General features: G+C 53.1%; 1 protein-coding gene across 6 annotated transcripts in view; it reads right to left on the bottom strand.

The window, feature by feature from the left end:
• Positions 1–16,120, bottom strand: part of POC1A (POC1 centriolar protein A) — a 95,587-nt gene that overhangs the window by 7,893 nt on the left and 71,574 nt on the right. For 5 of the 6 annotated variants that reach the window (XM_064274440.1, XM_064274443.1, XM_064274439.1 and 2 more), the window contains one exon: positions 9,312–9,455. In XM_064274440.1, the coding sequence (XP_064130510.1) occupies positions 9,312–9,455 (144 nt within the window). The remainder of the gene's footprint in view (positions 1–9,311; positions 9,456–16,120) is intronic. The other variant, XM_064274442.1, reaches the window with a different exon arrangement.

Here is a 16,120-nt window from a genome sequence, read left to right as displayed (position 1 = left end):
GCAAATGACGGCCCACCACTTGGCCCACACGGGGCTCAAGCACATCTCTTCGCCAGCCCCGTGCAGGCCACCAGGGGAGCCGAGTATTGACAGGGACGGGCCCCAAGGAGGGAGCGCCAGTCACTGCCTGGTCACCGACTGCTGTATTCTGACTCCAGGGTGAGTTCAAGTGGGACCGAGAGTGAGACGCAAACCTTGGCCTTGGCCACCTTCCACATCTCATTCCTCCAGAGGCTAACTTCCAACAATCCACATAAACTATTAACTTACCAAGACCAGATGAAACACTACTGTCCCAAGCCAGAGAGACTGCTCAGTAGCTTGTCAGGGGCCTGGAGACCCTCAGTACAGCCTGGCAAGTCAGACTGTGGTTCCTGCCCTACAGGACCACCTCGGGCAGGGGGAAGCACATGGGCCACCAGGGGTAGAGTCTCAAAGGCCTCCCCCTGCCCCGCTGAATTTTCACTGATTCACAGTGGGAGAACCTGGCCCTTCACCCAGGCCGCTTTCTGTAGTCAACAGCCGGGCCCAGATCAGAGTGGAGGGTACAGAACTGCTCCCTCAAATCTCGTGCCCTGCTGAGTTCAAAGACTCTTTCTGCTTTCTCCCCTCTCCTCCACCTAGCCATGACTACTGTGGGTGCAGTGAGGAGGCCTGCATCAGGGCCCCCTACAGAGCAAGGCGAGGGAAGCGGCAGGCCCAGCTGTAGCCTTCTCTGCCCTACTGTGACCGAGCTTCGTTGAGGAGAACGTGCCAGTGTCCTGGCGTGGCTTAATCTCAGGTCCACGGGAGCTCCAGAATACCAGCTCACAGATCCCCTTCTTGTGCCCTGTGCTCCCCTTCCTTGACTGGCCTTGGTTCCCCAGAGGAGCAAAGCACCTGGCATTCCCTCTTCCCTTCTCTCAGAGCAAGCCCAGGGTCAGCGCTGACAAGATGTGCCTGTACAGGGCCTCGCTCCCTTACACCACCCCCACCCCACCCTCTCTCCAGGCCCGCATGGAGCCTTATGGGAGAAATCTCATACTACCGTGAACATTCCCAGGCCCCAGAGCTAACCACATCCATTGCTGAGCCCATCTGGCTCAAGGCCTTCGATCTGCAGCTCCTTTGGGGAGGGGGTGCTTTTTGCCATAATTGTAGACTGGACAGAAAATGGAAAAAATGAGTTTTCTACCAGACCCACATGAGCTGCCATCTGGCCACCCCCTACCCCATGAAATAAACACGAGCTCACTCAGCCCGGCTGTGTGCCACGTGGGGAGGCCTGGGCATCAGCCCTGACATGGTACTCAGGGAAGACACAGCCTCCTCGACCCCTGCACTTGCAAAGCCAGAGCAGCCTGTGGGCACAATGCCAAAAAATAAACAGCGGGACTGAGGAAGGCCAGGGGCCCATGTGGATGTTCTTCCCCAGGCCCTTCTGAAACCCTGTGGGCTAGAAAAAAAAGAACAAATTACATCCCTAGCACAGACCAGAGAGTGTCTTCAAGCCCTTATGCCCCAGGAAGCAGACTCTTTACAGAGAAAAACAAGCCTCTTGTCTCCAAACTCCAAGTAGTGGGATCTCAGGCTCTCCTAAACTCTACTTTGGCCAAAAGGCAGCCCTTGAACGTCCATAAAGAGGATACTGGCTCAATCCACCCTAGAAGAGATGTGAAAACAGGAGCTGGAGGTGCTGATGTGGAGACAAACACCCCCCACAGCACTCCCTGTGTGTGAGTGCGTCCATGCGCCACCAGGACGGTTGTCCACCATGCAAGCAGTGACTACTGGAGGGGGTGCAGGGACACTTCTACTCCACACATTCCCAACAATGTTGGTCTGGGGCAACTGGAAAGACCCCGCTTCTGAGGAAAGGACATAACTGTTTTAAAAATCTGGAGTCCATTTCCACAAACAATAGCCAGGAGAAGGACACCAAGAGCCCCTCAGAGTGGTCAGGCAGCTCAGTGATGTCAGGGCCCAGTGTTTCCACCTTCCCTGCTCACCTGAGCGGCCCGCCAGATGGGGAACTGCCAGGACCACTGTGTGTGGGGGTTTCTTAGAAGTGAATGAGCCATCCTCTGTAACTCCCCAAAGCAAACAGGCAAACATCCTTGGCCCGCTGAGTTAGGTCAGCAGCGTTACAATGTCGTGGACATTTAACAAACGCAAACGTCAGAGACCCAAACCAGCAGGGCTGGGTGGGCCCGCTCCCTGCCTGCTTCCACTGCATGTGTTTTCAAGTCTGGCGCCCAGCGGCCTCCGTGAGTCACAGGAACCTGAACGTGACATCACAGCATTGCTGTGGCCAGCCTGCAGCACTGGGTGCCATACCAAAATAGTCAGGGCAGTAATTCCATGGCTCGAGATTTTTAAAAAGCTGCAAGATGTGAAACTGGAGTCAAAAATAACCGTGCTGTGGGTTTCTGAGGCAAAACCGCCAAGCCGCTTGTTGGGCCCATGCCTGGACCCTCACAGCAGCCTCCCCAGCCCCAGGGTTACTGTTCTCATCCCCGTGCTCCCCCGACTCCCCTTCACTCGAGGCAGATCCAGGGCCTCAGCAACATCCAGACATCACCGGAACCTCCTGTCACTCAAGAGGGCAGCCGAGAACTGTGTGGCAGCCCTCCCGGCCTCTGAGAGTCCATTAAGGAAATGAAGGGAGCCAATGTGGGAGGTGAGCTCATGTCAGGAATGCTATTTGTGGAAAACAGCCTCTCCCTGCCTACTGGTTAGCTTTCCCAGTGTCTGTGAAAAGGACCCTATGTCGCTGATCCCTACAAGAACACAAGTCAGGGCCCATGTGTGAACAGAGGTGAGTGCCCATCACCAAGCAGGGTCCACCCTGCAGTCCCTCAGGTATGGTCAAGAGGGGAGAGGCCTGGCCCCTGCTGGATGTGAGGGGTGACCAGGAAGGAAGGCCCCAGTCCCACCCGAGATGCTGACCTCTGCTGCCCACACCTATAGGATAAATGGAGATGGGGAGTACCTTAAATCTCTACTTTATAGATGAGGAAACCAAGGCTTGTCCAGATCCATGCAAATCCTATGAGGCAAAGCTGGGCCACAGCACCTGGGTAGGGGCTTTTCCTGGACCTTGCAGGCCTCTAGGCTGAGCCAACTTTCTCAGTCAGTGACTTCTGGGGCAGCCCTGGGACAGACACATGCTTTCTCCGGAGCAGGAAGGGCTGGGGAGGGGGTCTCGGGACAAGCTCACAGTAGAACCGCTGCACCTCGAGGGATGGATGTGAGCTCTCTGCGGACTCATGAGAGGAGGAGGCAGGCGCACCACGGCACACTCGTGACCTTGGCCACATTCAAAACCAAACACACTGCCGTCGAGTTGATTGTGACTTGCAGCAACCCTATGGGATAGAGTACAACTGCCCCATAGGGCTTCCAAGACTGTAAACTTTCAAGAAGCAGGCTGCCACATCTTCCTCCCAAGGGATGGCTGTTGGATTTGAATGGCTAACCTTTTGGTTAACAGCCAAGCACTTAACCACTGCGCCACCAGGACTCCTTTCGGCCCTGTTAGCGCCTGAGAATTTCCAGGACGGGTTTTGTGGAGCAAAAAGCCCCCCAAAGAAAAACCTAAATTTCATGGTTAGAAAATTCATTTCCCCAAAAAACCATTATGTTAACTCAATGTAAAGAATGGCCATCACTAGAAGTACACATTTTTGACGAGCTTCAATCCTGGCCTCCGGTGTCTGGGCCCAGGTTCCAGGCTCTGATCCAACAGATCTTATCTTCCATGACCCAACCCTGTTCCTCACAGCACCAGTAAGCTCCTTCTCCTTGGGACCTGGGGAAAGGCCCCTTATTTCTCTCCCCCTCATAGGGTCACTATGAGTCGGAATCAACTCGATGGCAAAGGGTTTTTTTTTTTTTTTCCATCTCTGCTGCTGGCATAGAGGTTAAGAGCTATGGCCACTAACCAAAAGGTCGGCAGTTTCAACCCACCAGCTGCTCCCTGGAAACCCTATGGCATCACTATGAGTCGGAATTGACTTGATAGCAACGGGCTTGGTTTGGCTTCACACCTCTGCTAAGAGATCCATTAGAGTCTCGCAGCAGCTCAAACGCATTCCTGAGACGCAAGTGCAGCGGTTAGGGCCCTGTGACATGCCCACTCCTGCCTCCCACGTCCCGGGACTCAAGTGCAGCAGTTAGGGCCCTGTGACATGCCCACTCCTGCCTCCCACGTCCTGGGACTCAAGTGCAGCAGTTAGGGCCCTGTGACATGCCCACTCCTGCCTCCCACGTCCCGGGACTCAAGTGCAGCAGTTAGGGCCCTGTGACATGCCCACTCCTGCCTCCCACGTCCCGGAACTCAAGTGCAGCAGTTAGGGCCCTGTGACATGCCCACTCCTGCCTCCCACGTCCCGGGACTCAAGTGCAGCAGTTAGGGCCCTGTGACATGCCCACTCCTGCCTCCCACGTCCCGGGACTCAAGTGCAGCAGTTAGGGCCCTGTGACATGCCCACTCCCGCCTCCCACGTCCCGGGACTCAAGTGCAGCAGTTAGGGCCCTGTGGCATGCCCCCCGCCTCCCATGTCCCAGGACTTTCCCACACTGCCCTTGGACAATACCTGACTTGATGCTGTGCTTCACAAAACAGCTAGCCCCCATCTAGCACACCCAGTTAACAGAGAGCTCCATGCCCACCACTTCAGGGGGTCCCACAACAGTGCCCAGAGGGGATGAGTCAGGCCCTACAGATCCCAGTCTACAAGGGAGGGAACAGGTCCTGGGGAGCAACATCACACGCCCAAGGTCCCCAGTCAGTGAAGGGTGGAGTTGGCCCTCAGACTCAGGGGTCAGAGGTGCTCAGGCTAATGGGCAGGGGGCTCACTGGGCTGAACAGAGCAGTTCCAAAACCTAAGGGAAACTTTTGCTCTCCACAGCCTGGTCGGGACATGTGAGGCCAAACACACCGCAGTTGGTCAAAACCTGGTGTCCAGCTGGGATCACGGCCCTGAGGGGCTCAGAGGAGAACTAGTGAAGCCCCAAAGAGCAACCTCACAGAAGGAAGGAAGGGGTCTCTTCCACCCAAAGAAGGGCTAGGGCAAAGGGTGCTCTCTGGCTGGGTGACCTCCAGGGTCTGGCCACTGGGATCTGTGATCATAAAGCAAGAACCTCTGGCCCTAACTTTCAAGAAGGTCAAATTTGGTTAGCAGAAGACATCATCTAACGGAAGCATCACTAACTACATCAAAACTGCTGAGCAAGGGAGGAAGCTGGGGACCTCAGGCCCACAGTGCACTGAGATCAGGATCACCTGGCACCCTGGAGAAGCCCCAGGCTGGGTGGCCCTGGGCTGGTCTAGGTACAACAAGCTATTATTAACAGCCTCTCAGCACCTGGCATGATGCTGGCTGCTGGGCACCAGGTGGGAAGACAAAATGAAGGCTGCAAGCCTGAATAAACCTCAGGAGGACGGTGTAGTTACGATGAGGGCGTGCTCCTCACACTGAGGACTTTCTATCTAAAACACCATCACCGCGGAGGCCGCATCTGCTCGAGAGGGCACCTCCAGGCTGGAGACAGGGCAGAGGGCAGTGTGCCTCTGAGGGTCACCTCCAAATTCTACCTTCCCCATGTAAATACACCTTTGAAAAATAATTCACACCTTTTGTAACAGATCATTCCTATCAAGTAGTAAAATCCCAATTCGGGAATTAGCTGACTGGGTTTCAGGTGCTGCACGAGCCCCAATGCAGTCTGCTTTGCCCTCTTAATCTGGGAGGCTCCTGGCCTGGGAGGACTAGGGGACGAGCCCACCTGCTCCGGGAGGCCGGAAGCCTGGCAAAGTCCCGAGTGCTCCTGCTCCTCTCGGCACCCCTCATCCTCCTTCCTGTGCTGAAGTTTGGCTTCAAGGCAGATGCAAAGCCTGGGCAGCTGCAGAAGCTATGACAGAAGCCTAGCTCCCAGCCTCTCTGGAGTCCTGCCCCTCAGCACAGGATAGGCCCCAACTCTGCCCTGCTTAGTGTCCCTACCGGATGAAGCCCAAGTGCCTAGGCCTCCACCGCAGGTCCGGCACGCTCACCCTGCCCAGGCTTTGTGACCATGCACCAGAGGCCCCGCAGCCTCCTGGACCTGGCATGCTGGGCTCCCGCCTGGCATGTGGGTCCCAGCTGCCCGCTCCTCCTGGGAGCCTTGGCTCTGACAGCAGCAGAGTCTGTCCTGGGGGAAGGACTGGCCTCACACAAGGCCCCCACATGGGATGGGTCAGTGACGGAGTATGCTTGGAGGGGACGGAGGAATTGCTCTTCTGTGCAGGAAAGGGCCTAGTTTATATGAGGTGGTGGTGGGAAATTGGGGGAGAGGGCTATTTCTGATGCTGTCGTGCAGATCAGCGACAGCATGTGACACTGCTGGGCACCAGTCAATGAACTCCACCTGGGATGACTCACTCAGTCCTCACAAGAGGCCTGCCAAGTGGGTTCCAGATTGGGACCCTGAGGCACAGGCAGGTTCAGTGACTTGTCCATGACCACCTAGCCAGGAAGCGGTAAAGCCGAGATTTGTACCTAGACAAGGTCGGAGCCACTCCTCTCCTCAGTTCTTGACTTCTGGGCATGTACGTGGGTCCTCAGCCCCCAGACTAGTAAAGCCGAGATTTTTGTACCTAGACAAGGTCGGAGCCACTCCTCTCCTCAGTTCTTGACTTCTGGGCATGTACGTGGGTCCTCAGCCCCCAGACTAGTACCAAACGGGCCACAAACATCCACAGAGGAGGCCTCACCACATTCGGTCACACTCAGCCTGTTGAGCAGGGAGACGGGCTCTGAGGACTGCAAACCTTTGTAAATGGGGTGCCCTGCTCATGTCATCCAGGGGCTGGCGGCTCTGTTACTCCCCCAGCAAACACCCCTGGCCACTGCCCACTACAGTCCCTGTGGTTCTTCCCTGGAAGGATGATCTTTAGGACGGAGGCCTGAAGGACCTGGAAGGGAGAGTTTCTTTCTCAGAGGCCACTTTGAAGTGGATGTCCTTGTTGGGGAGGAAGGGGCAATGAGGCAGGGGTGGGGTGGAGACTCTGAAGCACTTCAGAGCAGAAGCACTTCAGGACCAGGCAAATGGTAAAGAATGTTTGCTGAGGGGGCAGCACCGGAGGCAATGTCCACAGGTCAAGGAGGGAGCCTGCTGAGCAACCCGCATGGGAAGGAAGGATGGTGGTGGTGGCCTGTCTCTAGGCTCCAGGAGAGGGCTGGGTCAGCCTGGACCATCCAGGGAGGGGGCTGTTGTGGGCCAATCCCAAGAGGAAGGGCTGGGGGAGACCTTTTCCAACCCCCTGGTGGAGACAGGTCAGGCTGTGGCGGGAACACCTCAGCCAGAGCCCCAGCTCCAGGAGAGGAAGGCGGGCCAGGAAGATAACTGACCACCACACCCAAGGATGGCATGGCCAGACACAGCTCCACCTTGGGCAGCTCTGAGAAGAGTGTGTACTCAGGCCTCAATGAAGGTGTCATCTGTGGAATCCAAGTTTCCTCAGAACATATTGAATCTACCAGGAACCCTGTGGCATCCAGGGGCCCAAAGACACTGTCAGTTTTGCAAAACAGGAGACTGGTTGATGTGTTTGACATCTGGGCAGGGGTGGATGCTGTTTGGACTTGGCAAAGGGGCTGAGTGGTGTGAGGTAGGACAAGAGTGCCAGGGAGATACCCAGACAAGTTCATAGGGCCAACCACAGGCCAACCTAGAGAGTCTTCACTCTTTCTTTGTGATACAAATTGCTTGCAAAGTTACTACCATACTCCTAACTGCTAACACATAGCAAAACCTTCCATGCACACCCCTAAAACAGTGACAGAAACTGTTTCTAGTTTTACACTCCTCTGGATCCATTAAAGCTATTTTTACCATCGTCTCAGACTCAATTTCCAATTTTATCCTATAAAGTTCTAATTGATTCCACTTCCCCTGATCTCTCACTTGACAAGGCTGTGAAGAACATTAGGCAGGCTCTGCAGCTTCTCACAGGGCTGGAAGCCTTTGCATGTTCCTCCCATCTCTCTCCTACCACATGCCTTCTTCTGAAAGATTACCTGGCTTTCACAAATGTCTGGACACACTCTATAAACCACAATCCTCCAGACACCAATACCTCGCTTTTCCCCTCAAATATGTTTCCCTGACTGGGTCCAATGTGCACAGTCCCATCTGGGCCACTGTGACGTGCTGTAGACGACATGGCACAATAGGGATGACCTTTCCTCACTCAGGGTGAGAGCCGAGGTGAGGAAAGGTGCCGCCACTTTAGCTCCGTTTGACTAGGACATCAAAGGTCCTTTGTGCCCTTGTGCAGTCCAAATGGGGACCGCGCTCCCTTACTGCTGCGCCTGCACTAGCACCTCCCTCCTTCCTCGAGGGCTGCATGTGCTCCTCCCATGGCCTTGCGAAGTACAGGAGCTGGCACAGGAGCGGGGGTGGCAGCTTGACACCAAGAGCCAAGGAGAGAAGGGGTCTGAGGAACCCAGGTTGTTTTGAGGACCGCTACAGAAATGCTCCATTGGCATTTTTGTAGCGTTTTACATCCTGACTTGGTCCCCCATCCCTTAGGTACCACACTCCAGCCACCCCTAGCTTCACACGTTCCCTGGATGTACCTGTGGCCCCTCCAGACCTGTAGGCAGGTTGCTCCCTCTGCCAGGAGCACTCTCCCGCCCCAGGGTGAGACCCCTGCTGGGCAAGCCCCTAGTCCCAGCTGTTCACTTCTCATCAGTGTGCATGCATTTTGCTCTAACTGAAACTGCTGTTACAGGTCTGCGTTACAAGCTGCCAGACCATAAGCCCCAGAGGGCAGGGCCCACATCCACCTCCTGCTGAGGCTGCTCGTGCCACGGCTAACATTTCCTGAGCAGCTGCTACCTGGGGCTGGGCACAGGCCAGACACTTTACACAGATTCACCTCCCTTAATCCTCACCACAAACGTGACGCCCACAGCCACCCACACATCACACAGAGGCTGGGCACTCAGAGGACAAGGAACAGTGCCAGCTTCAATCCCAAGCCGGGGTCTAGGCTGCCTGGCCTTGTCGCTCACAGCTCCCTGACGTGTTCCTGGAGTGCCGATCCAGCCACCCAGCAAAGACTGGGATGAATGGACAGAGAGGCAGAGTCTTATGCTGGTGATTCCTAGGCACTTGGGTGGCTGAGAACCAGGATCCAGGGGCAGGCACAGCTATTTCATTAACTTGGGCTGGAGAAGAGGTTCATTATAATTATGCTTTTAAAAAATCCAGCACCTGCTAGCAAACTTCAAATGGTCCAAATGCCAGGCAAGTGCAGACACTGGGGTGACGCCACCATGGCCTACCTGGGTGAGGACGTCCAATTGGCCCACAATGTGCTCAAGCGTGCTGGTCAGCGTCTGGGGCACGCTGATGGGCTCTGGGGGCTGGCTCTGCAGCGACTCCTGGCTCCTGCCTCTGCTGGATGGGATGGGGAAGTCCACTTCTGGCTATTTCAAAAGAGACAAAGAAAAAAGACAGCCCCTTAGCCCTCATTCAGTGCTAGAGGAAACACTGAGTGAGAAATAGCCCCTCCAAAGAATGAAATGGAAAACCAGCAGAAAACTTGAAAAAACAAGTTTCAGCATCAGTGAGACAGCAATGTGGTGGGTGCTCTCAGCAGCTCTCAGAGACCCTCAGGCTGGCCTGGCTGGGCAGCAGGATTGTCTCCCGACCCTTCAGGCAGGCCCCACCCTCCGGCTGGCATATTGGTGAGCCCAGAGACACTGAAGCCCTCACCTGCCCTGAAGTTCCCTCTCCTCCTGGGTAGCTCAACTTTACTTCCCCATCTCCCAGCATGGGGCTTTCCCAGGTTGCGCTAAAGCCTCCCCAAGGACCCGTCAGCTGTGGATTGACTGGGGCCATGTTCTGACCCTGCGTGGCCCAGGTCCCCTGGGAAAACAAGGATTTCTGTGAGTGTCCTGGCCAGACAGCTGGCAAGAATCAGTCTACAGGACAGGCTCACCCAGGGAAGCTTCAGTCTTAACTCCAGGAATGGTAGGGGCTTGGAGCTGGTGCCTAAGGTCCTTCAGCCCTCAAATGCAGACCCTCTTCCTAGGGCAGTGATTTCCAGTCTAGCACTTGCCCCCGTCGGCCACCATTTCAAGCCCAGAAAGGCTTCTCCTGACCTAGGAAGAGCCATGTACATGTTCAGCAGGGTGGAATTCTAGAGCCACTGGGTTTCCTGACACAAAGCCAGGAAGTGCCCCAGGTCTGGTCTCGAAACCTGCAATTCCTCTGTGGACTTGCTCCCTGTGGGAAGGACATTCCCTGTGGTGGCTCACACCCTTGGCTAGCCAATGTCTCAGTAATCCATAAATACAGCCACACTAGGGGCTCAGGGTTTCAAACAACGACTTCACTAATGGACATTCCAAATGTCACCACATCACTCCTTGCTTTGCCAGGCCTCCAGGCCTCTCTGCTGCCTTTGGGAGGAAATCCAAGCCCCTTGGATGGGGGCAAGGCACCCTGGCCTGGCACTTCTGTACACAGCCCCCTCCTGCCTCTGCACCCTCACGCCCAGCTTGCGAGGCCCTCTCCACTGGGGATGCCCTCACTACTGGGGATGCCCTCCCACTGGGGGATGCCCTCACCACCTCTCCTTTCCCCACTCCAAGCATCCCATCTTCCCCTGTCTTCGCAGGCCCAACTCCCATCAGGAGCCCCCTCTCCGTGCTCCTGCAGCACCTGGGCCTGCCCCATCCCCGCCCTGTTCCTTTGGTCACTACACCTCTGGGGCCAGGATACATGAGTGGAGTGAACACAGGCCAGCCTGCTCACCAGGCCTACCACCCTTTCATGTGCATCTGTGTGTCTCTTCCTCCTGCCTGCACTCATCACTCCCCCGCTCCGGACCCAGGCCATCACTGGTCTCAACGTGTACCAGCTACCCATGCATCATGGAACTAGGCTAAACCATTCATCTCCCCCCCCGCCCAAAGTCAGGGCCAGGGGAGTGTGGTGGGTATGACTGGCACCGCTGCCATGGTGCCATAGTCACTCTGTACAACCTCAGCCCACCAGGCCTCCAGGAATCCGTGTGCTTCAGATCTCAGGGCCCACCCAGAAGTCCATCCCAAGAGGGGATATTTCAAAAGCCCCACCACGGCACCAGCCTGGCCAGGGTGGCCTTCACCCCACCACAGTGACCCCAAGCCCAGGCAGTCCTGTTGGGAGCCACAGCAGAGGGCAGCAATGAAGAGCAATGGTTCACCGCTTAATTGGCTCTGAACCGGGAGCCAGACCAGCCCCGGCTGAACGCGGAGCCCTACCGCCGACCAGCTAGGCAGTCGGGGAAGACGCTTCCTACATCTGTGAAACAGGGTAATGAGTGAGCCTGTCCTTCAAAGAGCTGTGGGAGGTGCTTGTCTGAAGTCACCACCAGGCCTTTCTTGAGAAGCACTTACAGTCCTTCGTCTACTCCTTCTGAAGACGACCCCCTTCCAGACACACATGCTCCTCCCCTGGCCAAAGTCCCCTTTGCTCCCCCAAGAAAGGCCACCAGGTGGAGGGTGGGGGCCAGGCAGCCCCCCTGCCCCCGTAGCCGGCATCCTCTGGGAGTGGGCTAGCTGGGTGCTTCCTGGGAAGGAGGGAACGGAAATTCTGAGTGCTTCTGCAGAATGGCCCAGAAACTGAGTGCTGAGCTGAGTCTCTGGAAGCTCGGGCAGTGGGGTGCAGTGGGGTGAGCACCATGGAGTTTAACAACAGAAACCCTCTTGCTGAGACAGCTCCAAGGAAGTGCTGACGAGACGGCAGCCACGGTGCTCCGGGCCAGCCGGAGAGGCGGCCTTTGTGAGAGAGGCTGCAGGACTGGCGCTGCTTTCCCACCTGCACTGCGCTTTCACAGCTGCAAGGGGCCGCGCTGAAATCTCCTAACGACAGAAACTGCGGCTCGGACTAGGAGCGACCATCTGAGGGTGCCAAGCCACGAGCCCCGGCTTCGCTCACAAGTCCAGGGTCCTGCTGTGCCCTGGGCTGTTCCTCTGGCCACTTTCACTAGGACACGCCTTTACCTGACTCCTTGCCAACTCTCACTGGCAGACAATGCAGCATTTAACACACCACCAGTCCAGCATGTCAGGGTGACAATCACTGCTGTTTACTTGCCACCCACTATGTGCCAGGGTTCTACACGTCACCTCATTTAATCCTTACAATGGATTTTCGCCGTAAGGTTACTTCGCAGTAACCTCATTTTTCAGAAGGGAAAACAGAGGTTCAGAAAGGTTAAGCAAATCGCCCTCAGTCACCCAGCAAACACAGCTCTTTCCAACATCAGGCAGCCTCTGGCAGGAGACGTCTGCTGCAGTTTTGCTTCCATGTGTGCACAGCTCCTGTCCTGCACCCCGAGAGGGGCTCCCAGCTCCTAGTCTAACATTCATGGCCTCACTTCCCCCACCCCCACCCCCAACTCGGTATGCCTGCCCAGCCCAGAGCTTAGTACCGGGCAGGCCCTCCTCAAACACTCGATGCCTCAAAGAACCAAGTCCGCCACGGTGAAATTCCTTCCCAATGTCTGCACCGCACCCCACAGCACGCAGCCACTCACCTGCACTCCAGCACTCTGGAGATGTGGCATTTCCCTGAGAGCTGGGCAAATAAATGATAAAGCGCAGGTAAGAAAGAGGCAGGCAAGAGGTGAGGAGAGACGCGTGTACCAGGGCAGTGAGTAATGTCAGTGGTAGAATAAGCTGGGCAGTGTTTAAGGGAAAAAAAACCAAACATAGTGCTTTGTCTTTTCAGCATCAAAGGGTATCAAAGACTTTGCCTGGTGTTTGGTTCTCAGTTAGATATATCGTTAGTAAAATCCCCATAAAGATTAACCCCTCCACACACATACAGACTGACACTAAGTCGACAGCTTTTCACTTTTGCCAAATATAAACATCTTAACATCAAAATATCTCAACGTCAAAGGAGGAAAGCAGAGATTTGCACCCCAATGTTTACTGCAATACTATTCACGATAGCCAAAAGGTGGAAACAACCTAAATGCCCACCGGCAGATGAATGGATAAACAAAATGGGGTACATACATACAATAGAATACTACTCGGCCAGTAGGAGAAATGAAGTCTTGATACAAGCTACAGTATGGATGGAGCTTGAAGGTATTATGCTGAGAGAAATAAACCAATCATAAAAGGACAAATATTGTATGATCTCACTATATAAAAACAAGAAAAGGCAGATGAATACAGAACAAATTTTATTAGTGGTTGCCAGGGTCGGGAGGGAGGGGAAAAGGGGGAGGGTCAATGGTGATGGAAAAATCACATTAGGGGTAGAGAGGTCCAGATGATTACTGTAACTGCTGTCAGTAAGTTGTAGACCTGTAAAAAGTTGAGTTGGCAAAACCTGTGTGATATATTTACAACAATGACAAAAAAAAAGGGTAGCTGCTGAGATTGCTTATGTACAACCAAATACCTCATGGGATTTGGTTCCTTGGTTTGGAGGTTTAGGGTCATGGTTTCATGGAACATCCCAATTACGTGGCCTAACAACATGTTTAGTTCTTCTGCTCTACCTCCTAGTTTGCTGTATAATGTCTGGGGTCTTAAAAGTTCACAAACGGCCATCCAAGGCACAATTGGTCTCTACTCACCTGGAGCAACGGAAGAAGAAGGAGAGTCAGGAATAGGAGGAGGATATAGAATGTGTGGCTAACTGCCTGAAAGAACAACTGCCTCCTTTGCCATGAGACCAGCAGACCTGGATGGTGCCCGCATACCATTAGTGAACATTCTGATCAGGTTCCACAGAAGAATCCTGATCAAAAGGGACATCTGAGAACAGAATTTCAAATTCTTATGGAATCTAGACTTTCTGGACTCATGGTGGATAGATGAACCTCTGAAATTATCGATAGTCTTTAAACCTTAAACCAAAAACATCCCCTGAAGTCATCTTAAAACCCAGCAACAGTTTAGCTTAACTAGTTAAAAAAAAGCTGCCTTGAGCATTATACTCTTTTAAGAACTATCTATATAGGATCAAACTGACAAGAGCAACTTGAAAGATTAGATAGGAACCTTATGGGGAAGTGAGTTTATGTTAATGAGGAAGGAACTCAGAAAAGGAGGGTGAGAATGGTTGCACAACTTGAAGAATGTAATCGACGTCACTAAACTGTATGTGAAGAAACTGTTGAATTGGTGTTATGTTTTGATGTGTATATTTTCAACAGGAACAAAATAAAAGAAAAAAGCACATCTCAGAATAGATGGATCTCTTGAGCTTTGTGGAAATCTTACTTGGGGCCTGCAGTCCTCCTCTCTCACCCCACCCTGAGTGGGCTCCTGGACTGCCCCAGAAGGTTAATGTTCTGCCCGCCTCTGTTGCTGCCAGCCCGTTGTAGATCACCAGGAGCTCAGTGCTTTGCACACAACAGGAGTTTCATAAATATCAGTGGTTTGATGCTCAGCCCACTCAAACACCTGGGTAGCCCACTCAGAAAATTTCATTTAAAAACAAAGGCAGAACAGCTGGCAGGTCTTCCTTGTGACAAGAAACCAACCCGTGTGTCTCTGAGTTGATTGTGGTCTCGCTTTTTCATCAAGATGCAGGTAATGACAAGGAACTTCCACCTAGGATATAGAAAGCTGGAAAAGTGTTAACCCCACCCTAACAAGAAAAAGACTGTTACTATAAAAGGATACAAACTTTTCTTGAATCAGGGAGCTGAGGCCACAGAGCAACCAATGAGCCTGAAATCTGAGGAAAGACAGATACCTCCAAGGAGAATAGGACATGAGCAAAGCATGGAAGGAGACACCAAGCGCCATATAAGTGGTTAAGAAGTGAGTTAAAAGGCTAACAAGTTACTAAAAGCTGAGTGTGGGCTGGGATGAGAGTGCAGAACTCCTGGGAAGCGTAGGGTTACTGCACCCAAAGGGAATTTGCACCCACCTGCAGGCTCTTTACCACAGGTCTCCACTGGGCACTCACAAGAAAGACTGGGAGCTAAGCAGCAGACCAAAGAAAATCCTCCTTGGATGTACAGGCTTAGAGGAGGGAAGCGGACACAGAAAAGCCTTGGAGTCTCGATAGGGCCCTTTCCCCTACCGAACAAATGCCTTAAGCTACTGGACAAAGGGCAAATATAAAAAAACCCCAGGATACTTGGGGGAGAGTCAGGAAACCATTCTAAGCTGAGATTACTGAAGGTCTCCTATGGCTGGAAGAGGTACAGCACAACTGAGAACGCCCCACTTCTGAGAGTTAGGGGCATAGGACTTGACCAAGATTGAAGCTGACCCAGGACAAGAGACCTCCCCAATCCTCCAGCGCAGAGCTACCAAGCACCAAATAACAAGCAACAGCATCCTACTGCAAGGGGGAAGGGCTAGGACATGAAAACAGACCCCCTCCGAAGGGGCAGATACACAGGGAAGGCCGAAAGCTGAGGGTGGAGCAGGAGCACTGGGAAAAACTCAGTACCCATACCCCAGCCGAAGTACAAGGTAACATTAAACTGAGCTCAACTCCTGACAAGACTGAATATATTTACCTTAGTTTCTACTGCCTTAAATAAAATGTCAGACATTCAATAAAAAAATAGAAGATACAAAAAAGCAAGGCAGGGTGGGGTGGGGAGAAGAACCTCACTGTTAAGAGAAAAGTAATCAACAGACTCAGGCTCAGAGGTTACCCAGATATCGGCACTATCAGACATAAAATTTTAAACAGCTATCATTAACCTGTTAAGGGTCGACTAGAAAAAATGGATCACACACATGCATGGATGGGGAATTTCAGCAGAGAGGTAGAAACCATACGAAAATGTCAAATGCAAATGCTAGAAATAAGAAACCCAGTAACAAGAGATGAAGAATGATTCTGATGGGCTATTAGTAGGCTCAAACCAGCTGGGGAAAATAAATCAACAACCTTAAAGATAAATTAACAGAAATTCCTCAAACTGAAATACAAGAGAAAAAAAACAGAAAACGGCATATATGAGATTCAGGACAATACCAAATTATCTAACATGCATGTAACTGGAATCCCAGAAAGGAGAACAAGAAAACAGAAATTTCTTATAGTGCAAATTCACTGGTAATGAATTCTCTCAGCTTCTGTTTGCCTGAAAAAAAAAAAGTCTCTATTT

The sequence above is a fragment of the Loxodonta africana genome, chromosome 22 (genome assembly GCF_030014295.1).
Source record: "Loxodonta africana isolate mLoxAfr1 chromosome 22, mLoxAfr1.hap2, whole genome shotgun sequence".
Classification (NCBI taxonomy): Eukaryota; Metazoa; Chordata; class Mammalia; order Proboscidea; family Elephantidae; genus Loxodonta; species Loxodonta africana.
The sequence above is the reverse complement of the archived record's forward strand: the minus strand, read 5'-3'. Positions and strand labels throughout refer to the sequence as shown.